This window comes from Microcaecilia unicolor, chromosome 3 (assembly GCF_901765095.1).
Source record: "Microcaecilia unicolor chromosome 3, aMicUni1.1, whole genome shotgun sequence".
Classification (NCBI taxonomy): Eukaryota; Metazoa; Chordata; class Amphibia; order Gymnophiona; family Siphonopidae; genus Microcaecilia; species Microcaecilia unicolor.
In genome coordinates, this window is record NC_044033.1 from 172,102,577 (window position 1) to 172,129,362 (window position 26,786).

At 46.9% G+C, this 26,786-nt stretch overlaps 1 protein-coding gene across 2 annotated transcripts in view; it reads right to left on the bottom strand.

Moving 5' to 3' along the window:
* Positions 1-26,786, bottom strand: part of TSPAN31 (tetraspanin 31) — an 81,714-nt gene that overhangs the window by 48,627 nt on the left and 6,301 nt on the right. For both annotated transcript variants that reach the window (XM_030196587.1, XM_030196586.1), the window contains exons 2-3: positions 26,561-26,728; positions 12,788-12,868 (exon numbers count right to left, since the gene is read on the bottom strand). In XM_030196587.1, the coding sequence (XP_030052447.1) occupies positions 12,788-12,868; positions 26,561-26,728 (249 nt within the window). The remainder of the gene's footprint in view (positions 1-12,787; positions 12,869-26,560; positions 26,729-26,786) is intronic.

The following is a 26,786-nucleotide window of genomic DNA, read 5'->3' on the forward strand; positions in this document are numbered from 1 at the left end:
CCCTCTAGCATAGGGGTGGGCAACCTTGGTTCTTAAGGGTTGCAACCCAGTCTGGTTTTCAGAATTCTCCAATGACTATGCATGAGATTTATTTATATACAATGGAGGCACTGCATGCAAATATCTCTCATGCAGAGTCATTGGGGAAATCCTGAAAATCCAACTGGGTTGCAGCCCTCAAGGACCAAGATTGCCCATCCCTGCTAGGTCTCTAATGTCCTTCCAAGGAGCATCCCTAACCACATCATCTCCAAAGAAAATCAAGTGATGGAATACCCACCAGGGAGTCTTCCCCACACTCTGGAACACACTCCCACAAAGTCTAGTGTTAGGTGAAGCCTATCTCTACTTCAGAAAGCAGGTGAAAACCTGACTTTTCCCCAAGCCTTTAATGAAAGGGGCAACTAACTAGCTAGTCATACAAACAAGGACTAACACTGGCTGCATATACTGCAGCAAGACATGCTTATCACACACACTCTAGCTCAAATCAGTTGCATATGCATTCAGAAAAGGTGTATGCAAGTTTTCAAGTGTATCACCTTTATCTACCTAAGCTCCAGTACTCTACCTTATCTGTTTATATGTTCCACCTCTACTCGCCCCCTTTGCTGTTATAATGTGTATTGTGCTGAAGTAGCATAGTGTACTCTTATTTGAATATTTTACTGATAAAACTGTTTATTGTCTATGTCTGGGTTATACGTGCTGTACACCTGACCGCAGGTACCCAGTTAGCTTCACTGGCCTTTCATTCAGTCCGAACAGATGCTTACAACAAAATGCCTTGAATGTATTTCTTCAAACAGGAGATAAATATATAAATAAATGGCCAACAACTACAACAGAGGAGTAAAACAGCTGCACCTCACTGAAGCTGGGAGCTAACCTCTTGGAGGCAGGCTAAATAGCAAGCAGGGTTTGCCACATACAAAGCTGCTGCTTTTGTAGAAGGTCAAGAATACGGCTACCAAAGCCTTTGGGGCCTCTACATACTTCTGAAGCCCAAATTTGTCTGTATGTGGTTCTGCTTCCTGTTGAAATGGAACTTAGTTCTGAGCATCTATTGAAAGAATGAGGACATATATCCCCATAAGGGGATTCATTCCAGGCAGGATAAGAAGATCAGACAGAATTCCCCATAAAGGAGTTGTCTGTTTCCAGAGAAGATTCAAGTGGAACAAAATCTCAAAAGCCTTCTAGAGCATGGTGAAGGGGTGGGGCAACCAGTATTATCGAAAGATAGGCATCCATCTTTCATTTCAATAATATGGTCAGGGATGTCCAAATCATGAAATTTAGGTCGAACTTAGAGACGGTCGTCCTTAGGTCGTTTTTGAGATAGTCATCCCCGGTTTTCGGCGAAAATGGAAACCGAGGACGCCCATCTCAAAAACGACCAAATCTAAACTAATTGGTCGTGGGAGGAGCCAGTATTCGTAGTGCACTGGTCCCCTCACATGCCAAAACACCAACCAGGCACCCTAGGGGGCACTGCAGTGGACTTCACAAATTGCTCCCAGCTGCATAGTTCCCTTACCTTCGGTGCTGAGCCCTCCAACCCCCCCCCCCCCAATCCACTCCCCACAACTGTACACCACTACCATAGCCCTAAGGGGTGAAGGGGGCACCTACATGTGGGTACAGTGGGTTTTGGGGGGGGGGGGGGTTGGAGGGCTCTACATTTACCACCACAAGTGTAAGAGGTGGGGGGGGGGGGATGGACCTGGGTCCGCCTGCCTGAAGTGCACTGCACCTCTAAAAACTGCTCCAGGGACCTGCATACTGCTGTGATGGAGCTGGGTATGACATAGGAGGCAGGCATAGTGGCTGGAAAAAAATTTTTAATTTTTATTTTTGGGTGGGAGGGGGTTAGTGACCACTGGGGGAGTACGGGGAGGGCATCCCCGATTCCCTCCGGTGGGCATCTGGTCAGTTCGGGCACCTTTTCGAGGCTTGGTCGTGAAAAGAAAATGGACCAAGTCGGCCAAATGCTTGTCAGGGACGCCCTTCTTTTTTCCATTATCGGCCGAGGACGCCCATCTCTAAATCACGCCCCAGTCCTGCCTTCGGTACAGTGCCGACACGCTCCCATGAATTTTGGTTGTCCCCGCGATGGAAAGCAGTTGAGGATGCCCAAAATCGGCTTGCAATTATGCCGATTTGGGCGACCTCGAGAGAACGCCCATCTCCCGATTTGTGCCGGAAGATGGGCGTCGTCCTCTTTTGAAAAAATTCACCTGATAGTAAAATAGTAAATGACGGCAGATAAAGACCTGAATGGTCCATCCAGTCTGCCCAACAAGATGAACGAACATGTGGACAAAGGTGGGCCGGTCGATATTGTTTATCTGGATTTTCAAAAGGCATTTGACAAAGTACCTCATGACAGACTCCACAGGAAATTGGAGAGTTATGGGATAGGAAGTAGTGTTCTATTGAGGATTAAAAACTGGTTAAAGGATAGAAAACAGAATAGGTTTAAATGATCAGTATACTCAATGGAGAAGGGTAGATAGTGGGGTTCCATGGGGGTCTTGTGCTGTGATTGCTGCTTTTTAACATTTATAAATGATCTAGATGTGGGAATAACTAGTGAGGTAATTAGATTTGCCAACAACACAAAGTTATTCAAAGTTGTTAAATCTCAAAAGGAATGGTAAAAATTGCAAGATGACCATACGAGACTGGGCATCCAAATGGCAGATGTTTAATGTAAGCAAGTGCAAAGTGATGCATGTGGGAAAGAGGAACCTGAAAGTGAAGATACTAACCTGTATCTGGTATTCTCCGAGGACAAGCAGGCTGCTTGTTATCACAATTGGAGTATCCCTAGCATCCAGGCTCACTCAAAACAATGAACATTGGTCAATTGGGCCTCGCAACGGCGAGGACATAACATAGATTGACCTGAAACCATAAACAACTAACAAGAGTGCAGCCTGGAACAGAACAAAAATGGGTCTGGGGGGGTGGAGTTGGATTTTAAACCCCGAACAGATTCTGCAACACTGACTGCCCAAACCAATTGTCACGTCGGGTACCCTGCTGAAAAGGCAGTAGTGAGATGTGAATGTGTGGACTGATGACCACGTTGCAGCCTTGCAAATCTCTTCAATGGAGGCTAAGTGAGACACTGACGCAGTCATGGCTCTAACATTATGAGCTGTGACATGGCCCTCTAAAGACAGCCCAGCTTGGGCATAAGTGAAGGAAATGCAATCTGCTAGCCAATTGGAGATTTTGAGTTTTCCCGATGGCGACTCCCCTCCTGTTGGGGTCAAAAGAAACAAACAACTGGGCGGACTGCCTGAAGGGCTTTCTCCGCTCCACATAAAAGGCCAATACTTTCTTACAATCCAAGGTATGCAAACTGCTTTCGCCAGGATGAGTATGACGGGGAAAAAAATGTTGGCAAGACAATTGACTGGTTCAGATGGAACTCCAACACCACCTTTGGCAGGAACTTAGGGTGCATGCGGAGGACTACTCTGTTGCGATGAAACCTTATATAAGGTGCATGCACTACCAAAGCCTGAAGCTCACCGACCCCACACGAGCTGAAGTAACAGGCACCAAGAAAACGACCTTCCGGGTCAAGTACTTCAGATGGCAGGAATTCAGTGGCTTTAAAGGAGCTTTCATCAGCTGGGTGAGAATGACATTGAGATCCCATGACACTGGTGGAGGTTTGACCAGAGGCTTTGACAAAAGCAAACCTCTCATGAAGCGAACAACTAAAGGCTGTGCACAGATAGGCTTACCCTCTACACGGCGATGATAAGCACTAATTGCACTAAGGTGAACTCTTACGGAGTTGGTCTTGAGACCAGACTGACAAATGTAGAAGGTATTCAAGCAGGGTCTGTGTAGGACAAGAAAGAGGATCTAGGGCCTTGCTGTCACACCAGACGGCAAACCTCCTCCATTTGAAAGAGTAACACCTCTTCGTGGAATCTTTTCTGGAAGCAAGCAAGACTCGGGAGACACTGAAAGACCCAAGGAGGCAAATGCTAAGCTCCCAACATCCAGGCCATGACAGCCAGAGACTGAAGGGTTGGGATGTAGAAGTGACTCCTTGTTCTGAGTGATGAGGGTTGGAAAACACTCCAATCTCCACGGTTCTTCGGAGGACAATTCCAGAAGTAGAGGGAAACAAATCTGACATGGCCAGAAGAGTGCAATCAGGATCATGGTTCTGCAGTCCTGCTTGAGTTTCAGCAAAGTCTTCCCTACTAGAGGTATGGGAGGATACGCATACAGAAGACCTGTTCCCCAATGTAGGAGAAAGGCATCTGACGCTAGTCTGTCTTGGGCCTAAAGCCTGGAACAGACTGAGGGACCTTGTGATTGATCTGAATGGCAAAAAGATCCACCAAGAGGGTGCCTCACGCTCGGAAGATCTTGCGGACTACACCCATCTTCAGTGACTACTCTTAAGGTTATATTATCTTGCTCAATCTCTCAGCCAGACTGTTTATGCCTGCCAGATAAGTGGCTTGGAGAAACATGCCATGACGGTGTGCCGAAAGCCACATCTGGACGGCTTCCTGACACAGAGGCCGAGACCCGGTGCTTGTTGGTGTAATACATGGCAACCTGATTGTCTGTCTGAATTAAGATTACTCGGTTGGATAGACGATCTCTGAAAGCCTTTAGAGTATTCCAGAAGGTTGATCTGCAGAACTTTTTCCTGAAAGGACCAGGCTCCCTGAGTGTGGAGCCCATGAGCTCCCCACCCCAGGAGAGATGCATCCGTCGTCAGCACTTTTTGTGGCTGAGGAACTTGGAATGGTCGCCCCATGGTCAAATTGGATCGAATCGTCCACCGCTGAAGAGAATTCTGGAAGTCGGTGGACAGCTGGATTACATCCTCTAGATCCCCCACAGCTTGAAACCACTGGGAAGTTAGGGTCCATTGAGCTGATCTCATATGTAGACGTGCCATGGGCGTTACATGAACTGTGGAGGCCATGTGCCCCAGAAGTCTCAACATCTGCTGAGCTATGACCTGCTGAGATGCTCGAACCATGGACACCAGGGAGAGAAGGCTGTCTGTCCTTGCCTCAGGGAGATAAGCTCGAGCTGTCTGAGTGTTCAGCAGAGTTCCAATAAATTCCAATTTTTGGACTGGGGTGAGATGGGACTTGGGATAATTTATGACAAACCCCAGTAGCTCTAGCACCTGAATAATCATTCGCATAGCCTCCAGAGCACCTTCCTTCGAGGTGCTCTTCACAAGCCAATCGTCGAGATAATGGAACACATGCACTCCCAGTCTGCATAGCGACGATGCAACTACAACTAGGCATTTTGTAAACACTCTGGGCGCAGACGCCAGGCCAAAAGGCAGTACACAGTACTGAAAGTGCTGTGTTCCCAGCAGAAATCGAGGATACCTCCTGTGATCTGGAAGTATCGAGATGTGTGCGAAAGCATTAAGTCCAGAGAGCATAGCCAATCGTTTTCCTGAATCATGGGAAGAAGGGTGCCTAGGGAAACCATCCTGAACTTTTCTCAGATAAGAAATTTGTTCAGGGCCCTTAGATCTAGGATGGGACGCATCCCCCCTGTTTTCTTTTGCACAAGGAAGTACCTGGAATAGAATCCCAGCCCTTCTTCCCCTGGTGGAATGGGTTCAACCGCTTGGGCATGTAGAAAGGCGGAGAGTTCCTCTGCAAGTACCTGCTTGTGCTGAGAGCTGTAGGACTGAGCTCCCAGTGGGCAATTTGGAGGCTTGGATTACAGATTGAGGGTGTATCCTAACCGGACAATTTGAAGAACCCACCGGTCAGAGGTTATAAGAGGCCACCGCTGGTGAAAAAACATTAACCTCCCCCCCAGCCCACAAGTCATCCGGTACGGACACGTTTACTGAGGCTATGCTTAACTGGAGCCAATCAAAAGCCCATCCCTTGGCTTTTGCTGGGGAGCCGCAGTGGCCTTAGGCGCACGCTGTTGACGAGAACGAGCGCACTGGGACTGATCCTGGGCAGGCTGCCGAGAAGCAGGAGTGTACCTACGCCTAGCATAGGAATAGGGAGCACTCCTCTTCCCTCCAAAAAACCTCCTAAATGAGAAGGAGGTAGTAGCAGAGATGCCCGGTGGGAGAGAAAATCCATTGCATCATTATGCTTCTTGATCTGGTCAACTACATCCTCTACTCTCTCACCAAAAAGGTTATCCCCCTCCCCCCCACAAGGAACATCCGCCATCCGGTGCTGTACAGAATGATCCAGGTCAGAGACACGCAGCCATGAGAGTCTGCACATCACTATACCTTGGGCAGCGATCAAGGATGCTACATCAAAAGTGTTGAACGTACCCCATGGCCAGGAATTTTCAACACGCCTTCTGCTGCCTGACCACCTGGCGAAAAGGCTCGGCCTGCTCCAGAGGGAGTGCATCAACCAAGCTGGACAGTTGCCTCACCAAGTTCCGCAAGTGGATGCTCGTGAAGAGCTGGTAAGATTCAATTTTGGCGGCAAGAATAGCAGCCTGACACGTTTTCCTCCCAAAAGAATCAAGAGTCCCAGCTTCTCTGCCTGGGGGCGCCAAGGCATAGTCCCTAGTACTCTTGGCTCTCTTGAGGTCGGAGTCCACCACCATGGAATTGTGGGGTAACTGAGACCTCATCATTCCAGGTTCACCGTGGATCCGATACTGGGATTCAGTTTTCTTCAGGATCACGGGGCCAGAGGGAATGACCAGTTCCGCATAAGGACTTCCTTCAGTACCTCATGTAGAGGAGCCGTCACAGCCTCTCTAGGTGGAGAAGGATAATCCAGGACCTCGAGCATCTCAACCTCCACAGGAAAAGGAATAGCTGTAGCCATTTCCTGGACAAAAGATATAAAGGACAGACTCTCCGGTTCAGATGGTCTCCTTTCTGGTGGAGGAGAAGGCTCAGAGGGAATCCCAAAGGATTCGTCCGAAGAACAGTACCTGGGGTCTTCCTCTGACTCCCACAAACGCTCTTCAGTATCGGATAAGACCTCCCTCAGGGTACTCCAAGACTGAGCCTGCCTCGATGCCGAGGAACGATGTCCTCAATGGCGATGTCAAGAAGTCGACGCCCGCCTGGACTGCGGTGAAGTTTCCTCCACCGACGTCAAAGGGGAGTCAACCCAGGTGGCAGCCGATATCAATGCCACAGGCGGCACAGAGGCCTGGGACCTCGCCGCAGTAGACAGGCCAGATGCAGCTGCAGCCAGGGGCATGGAAGGTGAAAGCTCCCCCGACACCGAAGCAGACTGGTGCAGCAATCCCCGGATGCGTTCGTCGAGAGCCACCATCAGAAAAGGCTGCAGGGGTCGTCTGTCAAGGCTCGGAAGGAGGTATCAACGCATCGGCACCTCCTGTACAGAGGGGAAGCGGTCCTCTCGACGCCGTGTGTCGAAGGAGAACGATGACGGTGCTTCTTAGCCTTTGCTCAACGCCCGTCATCGAGACTCCTCGGTAGCGAGGAGGACGTGGAATTCTCACGTCTCCTCGGGGCCAGGTTCAACAAAGGTCAATCCTGGGTGGCCTGCATAACAGGAGGCCTCGAGGCAGGTGAAGACCCACTCAACGCCTCACTGCTCCCAGCATGTGGTGGCCTCGGAGCAGACATTACCTCTCCTTCAACGTCGATGCTCCACTTGATGTCGACTCTGACGCCGTCGAACTCGGTACCGATGTCGTTGTCATCGAGGGACTGGACCGAGCCCCAAAAAGCTTTTTTCACTGGGCTTCTCGAGAAGCTCGAGTCCATTTCTTCATACGAAGATACAGACTACAAGCGGCTGGGCTATGGTCGGGCCTAAGGCACTGGATACACCAGGCGTGGGTATCGGTGCCAGAGATGGTCTGGTTGCACCAAGTACATTTGAAGCCGCTGGGTGTCCTCAATGACATGGAAGGAAAAACAGCTTCAGCAAAATCAAACAAAGCAATAGTGCCAAAAAAGTGAAGGACAGAAAAAGGGGAAAACTCGGCCATGTTGAAAAGAAAGTAAACTTTAAAATAGGCCAAAAAAAACACTAAAGGAAACTATGGGAATAAAAAAATATATATAAAGAAATAGAAAAAATAAAGAAAAAAGTCATCAGATTCTTGTCCCTGGGTCAAAAAAACACGCTGTCACCTTGTCCGGACAAAAAAGAACTGAGGAGGCACGCTCGCAACAGGCGGGAAGTCGTCTGCCCATATGCGGTGCACGCTACTCGTGAACCAACAGCTCTAGCAAAGGTTTATATTTTTGCTGGAAAAATTTGCCGCTTCCTGGGCCGACGCAGACGTCGGCCTGCTTCTCCTCAGAGAACTATAGACACGTGATGCAAAGTTCCACGTTAGGAGTCACCGACCAGGAAAAGGATCCAGGAGTCATTGTTGATAATACTTTGAAATCCTTTGCTCAGTGTGCAGCGGCAGCAAAGAAAGTAAATTGAATGTTAGGTACTATTAGAAAAGGAATGGAAAATAAAAACAAGGACGTTATAATGCCTTTGTATCGCTCCACAGTGTGACTGCAATTCTGGTCACCGCATCTCAAAAAAGAAAAAGGTACAAAGAGTGACTTCCCTATGAGGAAAAGCTGAAATAGCTTGGGCTCTTCAGCTTGGAGAAAAGATGGCTGAGGGGAGATATGATAGGAGGTATATTAAATACTAAGTGGAGTGGAACAGATAGACGTGAATCGATTGTTTACTCTTTCTAAAAATACTAGGACTAGGGGGAACGTAATGAAGCTACCAAGTAGTAAATTTAAAACAAAGGGATAAAATAATAAATTTCTTCTCTCAACGTGTAAAACTCTGGAATTTGTTGCCAGAGAATGTAGTAAAAGCAGTTAGCTTAGTGAGGTTTAAAAAGGTTTGGCTAGCTTCCTAAAAGAAAAAGTTCATTTGCCATTATTAAAATGAACTTGGGAAAATCCACTGCTTATTTCTGGGATAAGCAGCATAAAATGTATTGTACTGTTCTGGGATCTTGCCAGGTACTTGTGACCTGGATTGGCTACTGTTGGAAACAGGATATTGGGCTTGATGGACCTTTGGTCCGTCCCAGTATGGCAACACTTATGTACTTCCATGGGTCATCAACAAAGAAAATATCCGAAAAGCCAGAATAGGGGCAGAACTGCGAGCCTTTTTAGGATAAGGAAGCAGTCCTGTCAACACTAATACAGTACTATGGGAATCATGGTGTTTGGCTTCTGCTGAAATGTGCGTTGGTCCATTTTGCCATGAGTGGGATAGGGGAATAAGCATAAAGCAGAGGTCAGGTTCCAGGGGATTGCTAATGTATCCTTTGCTAGGCAACCAGAGACTATATCAAATACAGCAGCAGATTTTTTTTTTCATTGAGTTCCCCAACCCTGAAAGATGTTTTACAGGGTAGACGAACCTATGGACCACACAAGAACACTGCTGAGCTCATCTGTCTTGTGGTTCTCAACTCCTGGGAGATAAGCAGCTTATAGTTGGATGGTATTGACAATGACAAGTCCCAAATTGTTGCTGCTTCTTGGCAGAGGTGAAGGATACCATCCCTCCTTGTTTGCTAGCAAAGGTCCTTAGTTTAGCGACCCTAGTCACACAAGCAAATAGTGGCACATGCATATTGAAATATTGGAACACAGTTTTAGAAAGTTGCTCTGATGCTTTTTGCCTCACTTTGTTACAAGGATCATTTAACGCTACAGCTTTAAAAAGAGACATATTTTCTTTATAATTGGATAGAATTAAAAATCAACACACGGTGAGAAGACTCCTGACACAGGCCTGCATGGCCGAAACACAGCTGTGTCGAGTCCCTTTCTCCCTGCTATCCTTTAATTAATAAAGTGTTTTAATTTTTTTATAAACAAGTGTCGTCTTTTTCATTTTTTAATTCTTTTATGTATTTGTATTTTTAAATACAAATTTGATCTTTTTTTAAATTTTGGATTATTTTTGTCTGTCATCTTCGCTGTTTTGCTTTTTTTTTTTTTTTTTTAATGCAATATACGTACACATGGCAAGTGGGTGTGGTCTAGACAGGACCAAAAATTGACGTGCTCCCATAAGCAAAGACATAAATGTCAGCATTTACAGCTGTTCCCAGGTACAGAATATGGACAACATTATACTTCTCAACCCAGGGCACACAAGTCCCATCGGGGTTTCAGAATATCTGCAATGAATATGTATGAGAGAGAGAGATTTGCATATCAAGGAGGAGAAAGAAGTGCATGCCAATCTCTCTCATGCATAGTCATTGGGGATATCCAGAAAACCCAATGGGACTTGGTGTGTGCCCTGAGGTACACCTGGTCTACAGGAGTGACTGGGGATATCACTTAATGTCTCAGCATTTTTCCTCCCTCTCAAAATCAATTGTCCCTAAATTATTATGAGCTCTGTATTTAAGTGGGAGCATTTAGACATACAGGTTTCCAAATCAGCAAATCTAGGTTCTGAAATACTGACGTGTAAAACGCTGACATTTAGATGTCTATAGTTACCTAGTTGCCTCCGATGTTTTAGATGTTGACAACTGTAAAAATAAGAGTAGGTAGCAGCAATTACATTCCTACATGAACTTTAAATGATATATTTTGAAAAGGCTACACAGTGGCAGACCTAGGATGCACTGGGTGGGGCTTCAGTACCATATAAGTGAGATTCTCCTTTATATAGTATTGAATATATATATATATTCAATATATAGTATTGAATCCCTGCACAGCACATCTCAGGATGAACTGGGCAGGGCAGAGTGCTACCATCTTGAAGGCAGCACTCACTAGAGGAGAGAGTGCTATTCCCTCCTCTTGCTTTAAAACCTACAGGAGGGGCGGGGGGGGGGGAAGACACATAAGCATGCAAATGCATGCAAGACAAGGCTCCCCATTCCTCCACGAATCCTAACGCCAGCTCTGAGTATTGGGAAGGAATAGCTAATGCCCTGTTCAGTATGTATTTGCATGATACCTTCACTCAGAGCTAGTGAGTTCATTGTTGCACACGCTCACCAGCTTTGATCAGAGGGCAAATGCGAGCACTAGTTGGGCATTAATGGCCTCTAGAACCTGCATTTGCCTTTGATCACTAGCCCACTAGTAAACACACAGTGCATCCCCTAGTTTTTGTACTTTCTGAAAGATTAAGTATGCATTTTGCTCTCAGCTGTCTCTTCCCAAGCTAAAGAGCCCTAATCATTTTAGCCTTCTTTATGGGGAAATCATTCCATTCCCCTTAGTAGTTTGGGCACCTTTTCTGTACCACTTCCAAGGTCACTAAATCTTGAGATAAAGCAACCCCAATAGTACATAACACTCAAGGTATGATATGAATTATTAGGAAAGAAATGGAAAATAGAAAACACACACACTATTGATTTTTTTAGGCATCACAATCTACTGAGTAGAGGATTTCAACATATTGTCTATGATAACATCTAGATCCTAGCATCATATAGCTAGGGTTTGGATTATAATTCTAATTCCACCATAATGCATGTACCATATTAAAATTATCACCTATGTAGATCCTAGACCTGCAGGCCATTGCTCCTCCTACAATTTCCAACAATATGTTTGAGATTTAATGTTGAATAATTGTGTCATCTACAAATTTGATCATCACACTCATTCCCTGTCCAAATCTGGTCTCCATGTGGACCCCTGGGTCTTTCCCAGCACTGTAGTGGTACAAAAGAAATTTCAGGTCACCTCCCCCCCCCCCCCCCCCGCACATATAAGCTCCTAGTCCCATACTGCTTACTTTCACCTCTATCTGAGATCCAATGGAAGGCCCAGAGTCCTATGCTCTCCCCCAGCTCAATCCCTACATTCCTCTCTTGCTCCCCCTAACATAATCTTATCATTTGCTTCCACAAGAGCCAATGACTGAATCTTCAGTCTTTGCCACGCCTCACCCAAGTTTCATACTTCTAATCACTCCTCTCAACTCACTCCAGGACTTTAGTCTTCTTCCGTATCTAAACAAATCTTTAAGTCTTCACTGCCCCTCTCCCAATCGCTAATGGAACTCCCCTTACTGGCTGTGGCTACTAGCCCTCTGGCCTCCCGTCCCTCCTCATCCATCAGATAAACAGGTCATTCAACTGTCACTAGTGTCCCCTCACTCTCTCACCTGCTTCAAAGCAGCTGTTAAGCACCAGCATGTGTTATTGCATCACCCCCCCCCCACACACACACACACACACAAAAAAAATAAATAAATAAAAGAGGAAACCAGGAGCACTACCAGGCTTCTCAACCCAGGACAAACCAAGTCAGGTTTTCAGAACACCCACAATGAACATGTAACTCTCTCTCTCATATATATTCATTGTGGATATCCTGATAACCTGTCTGGGGATCCCCTGCCACAGTTCATTTCTAGGAAAGACAGCTTTGGTATCAATTGAAGGACTTTCCTCTTCCTTCCCACACACAGTCATCACTAAAAGATAGGCCTCTTTCTGTAAAAAAAAAAAAAAAAAAAAAAAAGCAAACTTTGAACTGGTCACTTTTCTTTACCCTTTTTCAACTAGTTTCCCCTCTCCTAATTGTGTATTAAGCAAAGTAGTTGCTGGAAAGTTTTAGCTTGTGCAATTGATAAGTGGAGTTTGGATTCCCTCTTTACCTCATTTACCCTGTTTCAGAACTTCTAGCATAGGCTTACCATGCTTTCAGCAGTAAACAAATTCAGAACTGTCTCTTCTACCAACTAGAAGTTAAAGAGGTCAGAATTAACCCTCACTAAAATCATTCTATCCCTGGGGCCCCAAACCAGCCCTTTTACATTGTGAAACTCACCTGCTGACTTTCATTTAGTGCCAAGCATGAACAGGAGACTCCAAATTGAAAAAGAAATACAAGAAATAAAATGACCATATACTGATGCACAGGTTAAGGAAAACAGAAGAAAATAAGTGGACATAAATTTCCCCTAGATTGCAATTTCTAGCTCTGCTATTGCAATCTTACCCATGAAAAAGAATTAGAATTAATAAAAAGTCAGAGCTTTTTCTTTCTGCATACACAATCATGCAATTTTCCTCTTCTGCTACTGATCTTAGCATACCTGAATTCCCTGTCCCCACAAAGCTGAGGAAGTGGCATAATGAAACCAATCAATTACCCAAGTGTTGACTTAACTCTTCACTGTTTTGAGAGGAGATGTTTTTGCTGATTAGTACTCTGCTTTTTGACTCTTTAGTCTGTTAAGATACTATGATTTCTGGTATCCCAATACAAACCAGTTGGAGTCAAAGGTCACAGAGAGCAGACAATATAAAAATATGCAGAGAAATTTTCTCAAGTGAGCAAAAACTCAAAGGAGGGGAGGAGGTATACTAAAACTGTTTTCATGGGAAGAACATAAGCTGCTGATAAAACAATTGTTATATCCTTATATACTCCGCCACACCAATTCTTCATGTCCTGGGCATCTAGAAATTCAGGAAAAATTTGCAGTTATCCTTGGTTTAGAGCAGAGGGTCCCTCAGAATTACAGGCTCCCCTATGAAGAATCAGTATTTGCCAGATTCATTACACTGTCCACATGGAATAGTACAAAATAATACAGTAGTAACCACGTTGAAATAAGTTCAATTGTTATTTTAAAAAGGTATGTGTTAACAGCAAGCCACTACTTCACACTGAAAAAAAGTTTTTTAAAAAATTAGGTATGAAGAGGGAATGTTCAGAGCATAGTGTTAAGCATACTTAACATAAACACAGTTCTTTCAGAAAATTTGGATGAAACCTAGGCATTAAGCTTTGACAGTAAGATTAACCATAAAATACATACAATGCAGTGCTTAAGAAGGAAAATATACTTAAAGTATCACATTAATTATGGTGTACAAAGTCAGATAAACAGGAATAAGAAAATGAACTTAAATGATTTGGGGATGGGGGACATCACTATAAAAGAGGGGGAAAATATTAAACAATTTCAGCTTTGTGCAGCAGTGTTAAAACTTAAAAACACAATCATATGAAGAAGTCACCTGTAAATAATTATAAGGGAAAACAGTAATACAATAACTTCAATCATGTTATACTCTTTTGCTGTTTTACTTAGGGCTTTAAAAATAAATAAATAAAATAAAAAGGAATCCTTAAAGGTCACAGATATCCTGTTGTGATCCGCCTAGAGTTGTAGTAGAGTGTGGAACATACATTAAAAAAAAAAAAATACATAAAGTGGTGGAAATAAGTATTTGATCCCTTGCTGATTTTTTAAGTTTGCCCACTGACAAAGACATGAGCAGCCCATAATTGAAGGGTAGGTTATTGGTAACAGTGAGAGATAGCACATCACAAATTAAATCCGGAAAATCACATTGTGGAAAGTATATGAATTTATTTGCATTCTGCAGAGGGAAATAAGTATTTGATCCCCCACCAACCAGTAAGAGATCTGGCCCCTACAGACCAGGTAGATGCTCCAAATCAACTCGTTACCTGCATGACAGACAGCTGTCGGCAATGGTCACCTGTATGAAAGACACCTGTCCACAGACTCAGTGAATCAGTCAGACTCTAACCTCTACAAAATGGCCAAGAGCAAGGAGCTGTCTAAGGATGTCAGGGACAAGATCATACACCTGCACAAGGCTGGAATGGGCTACAAAACCATCAGTAAGACGCTGGGCGAGAAGGAGACAACTGTTGGTGCCATAGTAAGAAAATGGAAGAAGTACAAAATGACTGTCAATCGACAAAGATCTGGGGCTCCACGCAAAATCTCACCTCGTGGGGTATCCTTGATCATGAGGAAGGTTAGAAATCAGCCTACAACTACAAGGGGGGAACTTGTCAATGATCTCAAGGCAGCTGGGACCACTGTCACCACGAAAACCATTGGTAACACATTACGACATAACGGATTGCAATCCTGCAGTGCCCGCAAGGTCCCCCTGCTCCGGAAGGCACATGTGACGGCCCGTCTGAAGTTTGCCAGTGAACACCTGGATGATGCCGAGAGTGATTGGGAGAAGGTGCTGTGGTCAGATGAGACAAAAATTGAGCTCTTTGGCATGAACTCAACTCGCCGTGTTTGGAGGAAGAGAAATGCTGCCTATGACCCAAAGAACACCGTCCCCACTGTCAAGCATGGAGGTGGAAATGTTATGTTTTGGGGGTGTTTCTCTGCTAAGGGCACAGGACTACTTCACCGCATCAATGGGAGAATGGATGGGGCCATGTACCGTACAATTCTGAGTGACAACCTCCTTCCCTCCGCCAGGGCCTTAAAAATGGGTCGTGGCTGGGTCTTCCAGCACGACAATGACCCAAAACATACAGCCAAGGCAACAAAGGAGTGGCTCAGGAAGAAGCACATTAGGGTCATGGAGTGGCCTAGCCAGTCACCAGACCTTAATCCCATTGAAAACTTATGGAGGGAGCTGAAGCTGCGAGTTGCCAAGCGACAGCCCAGAACTCTTAATGATTTAGAGATGATCTGCAAAGAGGAGTGGACCAAAATTCCTCCTGACATGTGTGCAAACCTCATCATCAACTACAGAAGACGTCTGACCGCTGTGCTTGCCAACAAGGGTTTTGCCACCAAGTATTAGGTCTTGTTTGCCAGAGGGATTAAATACTTATTTCCCTCTGCAGAATGCAAATAAATTCATATACTTTCCACAATGTGATTTTCCGGATTTAATTTGTGATGTGCTATCTCTCACTGTTACTAATAACCTACCCTTCAATTATGGGCTGCTCATGTCTTTGTCAGTGGGCAAACTTACAAAATCAGCAAGGGATCAAATACTTATTTCCACCACTGTACTAAAGGGGAAAGACATTGATCATTCAAACGCCCGGGTCTTTCTGCTCTAACCCCCCCCCCCCCCCCACACACACACACACACACACACACGCTCCAAGATTACCTGAGCAGAAATGCAGTGTCATTAAGAGATGGCAACTAGAGAATGACACGGGGACAAAGTTTGTCTCCGTCCCCACCCCATCCTCACAGGTTCTGTCCCCATCTGCAGAAGCCTCGAACACTTATGATTTTATATTTAAATATTTATTAACATATAAAAGGAACAATATGCTGTGCAACTGTTGTGTATAAATTACAAATAGAGAACAATAATAACAATGAGCAGCTATAATAACCCTCCTTCCCACCACCCCCCTCTACCCTTCCAACCCCCAAAATAGGTGATTTCTACTACACCAAGGAATCCTAATTCACACTGTTAAAATGTCCAGAGGTATAAAATACAACCCATTCTATATACCCTAGAGGGGAAAAATATGCCCTTTAAAGCATATGGTTATGATTTTTTTAATCTGTGGATAAATAAGAAATCATCAACTATCTCAGGATTCAATCTAGCTCTCCTGTCTTCCTTCCTGGAATAGAAGTTGTCTTAGAAGATGTGCTGGTAGCAGGATGTACAGGATCTCCCATGCAAATTTTGCTAGTTGTGGCCAGTATGTTTGCTTGTTTTTCCAAAAAATCAAAATATCTTTGTAGGTATCACTTAAACATAAATAACAGTCCAGTTCATTAACAGGCTTCAAAGCAGAAAACGACACAGGGACAGAGTTTATCCCCTGTCCCCATCCCCGCGGTTACTGCGGTTCCCCGTCCCCATGTCATTCACTAATGCCAACTTCGAATTGATGGTTTATTGAAGTGAGAGCCACCAGATGGCACCAAAAGTGCTAGGCAAAGATAAAGAAGCAGGACCAAGGTCCTGAAGACAAGATGGCAGAGCCCCACAATGTCAACGTGCTCGATTCGTTCCTAGACGGGTGGCTGAGATTAGCCACACTACAGAAGAAGTTCCAGAACATATTTGGCAAGTTAGATTTCTGCTGCAGAGCACTTAAATGAACTGCAGCATGATTTCAGAGTACACACTAGATAAGTAATATAATAAATTTGATGCAGCAAATGGAGACTTCAAGTCAGTACAGAGGACTCAAATGGAAGAGAAGATAGAGGAATAACCTTCATCTTGTGGGTCTCCCTGAATCCACCACAATGGGAGAATTGGGAGGTTCTTTGGAAATATAGATATTAAATTCTCTGCAATTAAAAAGCCAGGTGGGACCTCTCCATATCAAACAGGCACACCGGATTGGCCCTTGGTGTACTGAAGGAGGAAAACCTTGTTGTGATATTTTGTCTGCTAAATCCTTCACAATAAGCCAGAAATCTTTTCAACACTACGAGTGGTAGAGTCCCTCACTTATGAGGGAGTCTGTATTCTCTGCTTTCAAAACTATTCATCATGGACGGCAACAGCACACAAGAAAGAGTATAGACCAGGACAACAACCCAACACTGCTCTCCACTTCCCAAAGTGGGAGAAGCATTCAACAAGCTCAGCCATCATAGAAGGCACAGAAAAATAGGCCTCACCCACACTAAGAACAGGGAGACTGCTGCCTGCTGAAGACAATGCAGCAAGGAAAATGGCCACTTCCCTCACTGCCTACTAACACAAAGTGCCAGAGCACACCAAAAGCTGGAACATCGCTGCTGCTCTGGAACCACAACTTTTTTTTTTCTTAACCAATGCAGGAAATCTTTGAGGAAGGAGCTGGTGGGAGGCAGAAAATAGAGGGGTACGGGGTGACCAGGTGTACCTCCCAAAGCTGGTGCCGATCAGCCAGGCACCCCCAGCTCTACTGAACCAGCAAAGCCAGAACAGGAACTACTAACAGAAGAAGCCAGGACCCTGTGGAACACATCCATCCGTTTGCTGGAGACAGAGAATACCGACTGTCCAGGGATCATTACGTCCTATTTAGAGAATGACATGGGGTCAAAAGTATGTCCCTGTTCCGTCTCCGTGAGCTCTGTCCCCATCATTTTATAAAACCACAACCAAGGATTTAAAAAAAAATCCATCTCCTCTCCTCCCTCACAAATATCCCCTTCACCACTGAGAAAACCAAACAAGCCAAATTACTACAGAATGCTACATAGCTAACAAAGACTGTTATATGTGTATCAGAAATGCTGAGTTAAACAAGCTTTGTGACATTCATGAGACATCAGATAATATGAGTAGAGGAGTGGCCTAATGGTTAGAGCACTGGTCTTACAATCCAGAGGTGGCCGGTTCAAATCCCACTGCTGCTCTTTGTGACCTTGGGCAAGTCACTTAACCCTCCATTGCCTCAGGTACAAACTTAGATTGTGAGCTCTCCTGGGACAGAGAAACATCCTGAATGTAACTCACCTTGAGCTACTACTGAAAAAGGTGTGAGCAAAATCTAATAAAAATAAATAAATAAAATGAGTGAGAAAGTGTGGAACTGTATATCAGATAAGTGATGTTATGCTCAAATCCTTAAAGAAAATTACTCCAGTGTAGGTTTTGGAACCAAATGAATATGTGCAATATTTGTCAATGTGAATACTGTGCAAACAGTGGATTAAATGCAGTGTAATCAAAGTGATTACTGATACAGTACAAAGTACGTGAAAACCAAAATTTTGTGCATTTCCAACATACAAAAGGTAAAATTATGTATCATACCTGATAATTTTCTTTCCATTAATCATAGCTGATCAATCCATAGACTGGTGGGTTGTGTCCATCTACCAGCAGGTAGAGATAGAGAGCAATCCTTTTGCCTCCCTATATGTGGTCATGTGCTGCCGGAAACTCCTCAGTATGTAGATATCCAAGCTCCATCCGCAGGACTCAGCACTTAGAGAATTACACCCACAAAGGGACACTCTGCCCAGCTCACCACCGCCGAAACGGGGGAGGGGAATTAACCCAGCTCATCCCCACACAAGTGGGGGAGGGGAATCCGTCCAGCTCATCCCCGCGGAGCGGGGGAGGGACACCACACCCGCCGATGAGGGGGGGGATCTGGCTTATCCTGCAACCGCAACCGCGGGAGGAGCTGACTGACCCTAACACCGCCGAAGCGGGAGGGGTACAAAGCTGCCCTACAGCCGCACGAAGCGGGAGGGAGCGCCGGCAGAATTTATGTCTCAATCCAGCCCCGTAAAACGGAGGGGAGAGGAATGCAGCAGCTCACTGTAACACAAACTCGTCTCAACTCTTGAAGAATCCAATTGAAAAAACTTGAACACGAAGTCCTCCTGAACAGGAACTGAAGACTAAACTTGAACCTGAAATGCAACCAGAATAGAAACAGTACAGATATCTGGGAGGGGCTATGGATTGATCAGCTATGATTAATGGAAAGAAAATCATCAGGTATGATACATAATTTTACCTTCCATATCATCATGCTGATCAATCCATAGACTGGTGGGATGTACCGAAGCAGTACTCACCCAGGGCGGGACATTGAAATCCCTGACCGCAACACTGAAGCTCCAAACCGGGCCTCCGCCCGAGCAGCCACAGTCAAGCGGTAATGCCTGGAGAAGGTATGGGCCGAAGCCCAAGTTGCCGCCTTGCAAATCTCTTCCAAGGAGACGGACCCGGCCTCTGCCATCGAGGCCGCCTGAGCTCTAGTGGAGTGAGCCTTCAGCTGGATAGGCGGCACCTTCCCCACGGCCACATAAGCTGCTGCAATGGCTTCCTTGACCCATCTTGCCACTGTAGGCTTAGCAGCCTGCAGACCCTTACGAGGACCTGCAAACAGGACAAACAGATGATCCGATTTCCGGAAATCATTGGTCACTTCCAAGTATCTGATGATGACACGTCTCACATCCAGATATTTGAGAGCAGAGTATTCCTCTGGGTAGTCCTCCCTACGAAAGGGAGACAGAGCTGCTGATTCACATGGAAGCGAGAAACAATCTTGGGCAGGAAGGAAGGCACTGTACGAATAGTCACTCCTGCCTCAGTGAACTGCAAAAATGGCTCTCGACATGAGAGTGCCTGGAGCTCGGAAACTCTTCTGGCTGAAGTGATAGCCACCAAAAAGACTGCTTTCAACGTCAGGTCTTTCAAAGATGCCCTTGACAAGGGTTCAAAAGGCGGCTTCTGCAATGCTCTTAGCACCAGGTTGAGATTCCACGCAGGCACCACTGAGTGCAGAGGAGGGCGCAGGTGATTAACTCCCTTGAGAAAGCGCACCACATCTGGCTGCGAAGCCAGGGAAGCACCCTTCAGGCGGCCCCTGAAGCAAGCCAGAGCCGCTACCTGGACTTTAAGGGAACTGAGCGACAGGCCTTTCTCCAGACCTTCTTGCAGGAACGCCAACACTGAAGAAATTGGAGCAGTGAAGGGAGAAAATGAGCCTGCTTCACACCACGCTGCAAAGGTACGCCAAACCCTGGCGTAAGCAGTAGAAGTAGAGCGCTTCCTCGCTCTCAGCATAGTGGCGATGACCTTGTCTGAGAAGCCCTTCTTTTTCAGACGCTGCCGCTCAATAGCCAGGCCGTAAGACCAAAGGGGGAGGGATCCTCCATCACCACGGGACCCTAATGCAACAGGCCCTGCTCCACTGGCAGCCGCAGAGGTTCGTCCACTGAGAGCCTGATCAAGTCCGCATACCAGGGACGTCTGGGCCAGTCCGGACCCACCAGGATTATCCGGCCCGGATGCTTTGCCACCCGGTCTAGCACCCTGCCCAACATGGGCCAGGGCGGGAACACATAGAGAAGCTCCTGTGTCGGCCACTGTTGGAGAAGAGCATCTACTCCCAGGGATCGAGGGTCCCGTCCTCTGCTGAAAAAGCGCGGCACTTGGCAATTGGCCGATGACGCCATCAGATCTAGACTCGGGTGGCCCCAGCGCTTCGTGATGTCCAAGAACACCTGAGCAGATAGCTGCCACTCTCCGGGATCCAAGGTATGGCGACTGAGAAAGTCCGCCTTGACATTCATGACTCCGGCAATGTGGGCCGCTGACAGCTGTTCCAGGTTCGCTTCCGCCCACTGGCATAGATTCATGGCCTCCTTGGCTAGAGGGGCGCTCTTGGTACCTCCCTGGCGGTTGACATAGGCCACAGCCGTGGCATTGTCCGACAGGACCTGTACTGGCTTCAACGCCAGTACCGGGATGAACTCCAAAAGCGCCAACCGAATGGTTCTGAGTTCCAGGAGGTTGATAGACCACTTTGCCTCTGCAGGAGACCAGAGCCCCTGCGCTGTCCTTCCCAAGCAGTGGGCTCCCCAGCCCGACAAAGAGGCGTCCGTCATGATGACAATCCACTCCGGGGTCACCAGAGGCATTCCTGCAGACAACTTGTCTGTCTGCAGCCACCAGCTCAGCGCCTTGCGCACTGCTGGGTCCAAGGGAAGGCGCACAGCATAATCCTCCGACACCGGAGTCCAGCGCTGCAGCAGAGAGTGTTGTAGTGGTCTCATATGAGCCCTGGCCCAGGGCACTACTTCCATCGTGGCCGTCATAGAGCCCAACAGCTGCACATAGTCCCAAGCCCGAAGAGGAGAGGCTACTAGGAACTGGTCCACCTGAGCCTGAAGTTTGACAATCCGATTGTCTGGCAGGAACACTCTGCCCACTTGGGTGTCAAATCGAACTCCCAGATACTCCAGGGACTGAGTCGGGCGCAGCTGGCTCTTCTCCCAGTTGATGATCCACCCTAGGGAGCTCAAAAGAGCAATCACCCGGTCCACAGCTTTGCCGCACTCTGCATAAGAGGGGGCTCGGATCAACCAGTCGTCCAGATAAGGATGGACTTGTACTCCTTCCTTTCGCAGGAAGGCCGCGATGACCACCATTACTTTGGAGAAGGTCCGCGGAGCAGTAGCCAACCCAAAAGGGAGGGCTCTGAACTGGAAGTGTCGGCCCAGGACTGCAAAACGCAGAAAGCGTTGATGAGGCGGCCAGATGGGAATATGCAGGTACGCTTCCTTGATGTTCAAGGAAGCCAAGAACTCCCCTGCCTTCACTGCCGCTATAACAGAGCGGAGAGTCTCCATGCGAAAGTGCCGCACTTTCAAGGCCCGATTGACCCCTTTGAGGTCGAGGATAGGCCGGACAGAACCTCCTTTCTTTGGTACCACAAAGTAAATGGAGTAACGTCCCTTGCCAATCTGATTTTCTGGCACCGGAACGACCGCACCCAGGCGTATCAGGTTGTCCAAGGTCTGCTGCACTGCCACAGCTTTGACCGGAGACTTGCAAGGAGAGAGTACAAACCCGTCTCTTAAGGGTCAGCAGAACTCTAGCTTGTAGCCGTCTCTGATGACTTCCAGAACCCAAGCGTCTGAAGTTACCCTGGTCCACTCGCCCAGAAACGAGGACAGGCGTCCTACAATCTGCACTGGGCCATGGACCAGGGCCCCGTCATTGGGTACGAGACCCTGGGGGAGGACCGGAGGGCGCACCTCCGGGACGGCGGTCTCTGCGAAAGGAATGCTGCTTGGGGGAGAAGTTCCTTTTGAAGGAAGAGGGGGCAGAGGAGCCCGACTTGCCCGGGCGGTACCGACGGGCTTCCTGAAACCGTCCTCTGGAGTTACCAGGGCGAGCACCACTGGCCCGAGCCCTGACCTCTGGTAACCTCTTGCCCTTAGACGTGCCGAGATCGGTCACAATTTTGTCCAGCACGACCCCAAAGAGCAGCTTGCCTTTAAAAGGCAACTTAGCCAGGCGGGACTTAGATGCGTGGTCAGCAGATCAATGCTTCAGCCAAAGCCACCGCTGCGCAGAGACTGTGAGCCATACCTTTAGCCGAGGCTCTCAAGACATCATACAGTAAGTCTGCCAAATAAGCCAGGCCCGATTCCAGGGCCAGCCAGTCAGCCCTCAAGGAAGGATCCGAGGGGGAAGCCCGCTGCACAATCGTCAGGCACGCCCTGGCCACATAGGAGCCACAAACTGAGGCCTGCAAACTTAAGGCAGCCGCCTCGAAGGACGACCTTAAGGCCGCCTCCAATCTTCTGTCTTGGGCGTCCTTTAGGGCCGTGCCACCTTCCACCGGCAACGCCGTTTTCTTAGTCACCGCAGTGATTAAAGAATCCACGGTAGGCCAAAGAAAGGTCTCCCGTTCACTTTCAGATAAAGGATAGAGGCGGGACATAGCCCTAGCCACTTTGAGGCTCGCTTCCGGGACATCCCATTGAGCCGAAATCAAGGTGCGCATGGCATCATGCACGTGGAAGGTTCTAGGCGGGCGCTTCGTCCCCAGCATAATGGCGAAGCCAACAGGGGCTGAGAGAGAGACGTCCTCTGGAGAGGAAATCTTCAAAATGCTCATGGCCTGCATTAACAGGTTGGGCAAGTCCTCTGAGCGAAAGATCCGCGCTGCAGAGGGGTCATCCGCTCCATCCGAGCGGGAATCAGTCTCCTCCAAGGAATCCCCAAAGGACCGTTGGGAGAACTCAGATACGCTGCCCTCATCTACATCAGAGGAGACAGAGTCCTCTAAGGCCTGGAAATCCACCCGAGGGCGTTTACTTCCGGGGGCCTCAATCCCTTTATCGGACAAGGGAGCAGGGGCAGCGTTTTGCATAAGGAAGGCCTGATGCAGCAGCAAAATAAACTCGGGGAAGAAACCCCCCAGACTGTGCACTTCAGCAGCCTGGGCCACAGCCCTAGACACACCCTCAACCGGCGCTCGCAAGAGCGGGGGAGAAACATGCTGCGCATCCAAGATGGCGTCCAGCGCGACACTCCGCGAAGGAGCCGCGCGGGAAGAACAGCGCTTAACTTTAGCCGCTTTTCTGCCGTCGCCCAAATGAAGGGCGGCCATGGCATTAACGTCTCCCACCTCAAGGGCGGCCCAAGAAGAAGCCGTCCGAGCAGCGTGGCCGGCCAAGATGGCGGAGGCGAGCAGCGGGGGATGGGCGTTTATGGCGGGAAAAACCGCCGCACCAGAGGAAGAACCGGGACCCTGACCGGCCTCCACACTGACACCCAACAAGGGCGAATCAGACTTTAAAACCCCCGCATCCCCGCTAGACGCGCACACGCGGTCCGGGGAGCGATTCTTTGCGCCCTCGCCCTCCGACGCCATCAGCCACGTGGAGATCAATCGGGGAACCCCCTGCCCGCTACAAAAAGGTAAAATTACCTGCTTTCCGCTCCGAGCTGTAACGACCTGGTGTCCCAGTGAGTAGCTGCAATAAACGTTTAAATAAACGTCGAAATAAACGCCCTTAAGGACGTCCAAAATTTTTTTTTTTTTTTTTTAAACGGAGCCAGCGGGAGGGGGGAGAAAAGGAGGGACCTGGCACCACCAGGTTTGCACTTGCTCAAGAAGAGCCCTCAACCCCAGGCACTCAACAAAACCTAAAAATTAGGCTTGGAGGCCTAGCCAGAGCTGCTGCTGTGTGTGACCACCACCTGCTGAGATAGAGAACATACTGAGGAGTTTCCGGCAGCACATGACCACATATAGGGAGGCAAAAGCATTGCTCTCTATCTCCACCTGCTGGTAGATGGACACAACCCACCAGTCTATGGATTGATCAGCATGATGATATGGAATGAACGTTAAGACACCATTCCTATCGCCCTTGGACTATCAGCGTGAGAAATGTGTTTTGCAATTGAATGGATTATGAGCAAAGTGATTCTTGTTACAGTTAAAAGTTTATTGAAACCCAAACTTCAGTGTGTTTCCAGTTTCCACCATATTGATTAACTATTAAGAGACCATTCCTATCTCTCTTGAAACTGTGCACACGAGGAATGTGTATAATACCTAAATGAAAAAAAAAAAAACACTAACAAAAGTGCTGGAACTGAAATTAAAAGAAATGAAGGGAGGTTAACTCCTGCGGCTGCTGCCACTACTACTGATCAGAAAAGTAGATATATATTTGCTTTTAAAAAGGTGATCAAAGCACTTACCGGAGTGTAGAAATACAAAAAAAAAAACCTTTAGTAGGAAAGTAGATGACAGTGAAAGTGAGCCAACACATGATACATAACATGGCAACATATAAATAGAAAATTACTGTGTAAGTAATTTAAAAAAAAATGTATTTAGTTACAGCTTATGTTCTGTGCCTGCTCCTTCCTTCCCTTATCTTCCTCCCCGTCTAGATGCAAGGAGATTCGCCATAGGCCTGCTCCGGGATTTTCCCTGCTCCAGCTCCTGCCTTCTGCTGTAACTTCTTGTTTTGCAGAACAGGAAGTTGCATCAGAAGGCAAGAGTCGGCATTGGAGGGAAGGCTCCAGAGCAGGCCTATGGGAAGGAGGGAGGGAGGGAGGAGACGCCTGACCCGCTGGGTTTTTTTAAACCATGGGAGCAGGCTTTTTACTGCTCCCGCTGGGCAGTAAAAAGTTTTGCTCCCACAGTAAACCTTGGTAAACAAAAAATGTTGTCACGGATTTACTGTGGGTCCCGGAGTCATTCTTTAGTCCTATTAGGCACAGTGCAATTCAGTGCTCTCTATCTCCACCTTCTGGTAGGCTGACACAGCACACAGGTTTCTGGATTCATCTACTGCTGATGCTAAGGAAGTTCCATTTAGCTGTCACTCTACACACACAACCATCCAAGTAATCAAAGCACAGTATCTGCATGTCATCACTAGAGAACCAACCTTATCAATCAAGGTGGTGAGAAGAAAAAAAAAGGGGGGGGATGAGTGCACCAGGATATGCCATGCGTTCCCCCTTGAAATGACCACTGTAACAGATAACTGAAGTAATATTTGAAATTGTACATGAATATAGTAGGTACTTAAGAGATGGATCATGTTTTGAATATACAGACCAATCCCTTTTTCCAACCCACTGATCCATGGGCCCACTGCTTGCTCTGATCTAAATTTATATAATTATGGTCTGGGGTTTTTTCTGCAAAGGTACCCACCCCCTTTAACAGAACTCTTAGCTTATCTTGGAATGACCTGCGTAGAGAAAGAAAAAGCCCATAGAGGTAGTAAACACTTGTTTAAAAATGCACCTGCTAAGAAGAAAATGAATCTTTCCTATACAACAGCATGGGTCTTGTGTACCAAGAGCAGCTCAGTTTTGCCTGAATTCAGACTTCCATTATTACCCACTCGGGCTAGATGGGCAAATTCACCCAACAAAGTCTTATAATGCTGTATGTGTAACCAGAGTGATACGAAGCAGAACATTAGAGGTAGTCACATTAACATGATGGTGGTGTACCTTGTCCATTACCTTCCCCCCCCCCTCCCCCCACACTAAAGATTTTGAACAAGCACAGCCTAAAACATGTAAGCCACATTGAGCCTGCCATAAGTGGGAAAAGTGCAAGGTACAAATGTAACAAAAATAAACTTGATCACACTGACAGGATGCTGCAATAGTCTGCCATTACTGCCCTTTATCCTCAGTGGTCTCCATCCAGATAGCAACCAGGCCAAGATAACACAGATTTGGGGTCATCAAGAGTGGTATTGCTAGGGACACATTAACATACATATAAGTAAATGTCACCTTATGTAATGGTTTTCAAAAACAATGCATTAAAACAAAAATACAGGTCATTCTGTGCCAACATTTTATACATCAACTAGTAAAAAAGACCCGTTTCTGTCAGAAATGAAACGAGTGCTAGCAAGGTTTTCCTCGGAGTGTATGTTTCAGAAACAGTGTGTGAGAGAGATGGAGTGTGTGTGTCAGAGAGAGAATGAGAGAGAGAGAGACAGACAGACAGACAGACAGTGTGTGAGAGACATTGTGTCCAGAACTACAGCATTAAAAAAAAAAAGGATACCAAGAAAAGCATCACTTGGTGATGATTGGCTGCACCAATAAGTCCCACAATTGCAATAAGGAGCAGGAAGACTCCAATGGCAATCACTCCTCCAATAATAGTGATGCTGGAGACGATGCCAAATTCTTTACCCCACGCTGCTACACCAATGAGCAGCAAACCCACCAGCTGAAAGACAGAAGAGAGCTGAATGTTTCCTCTTTTCTATTATTTCCATCTTCGGGGG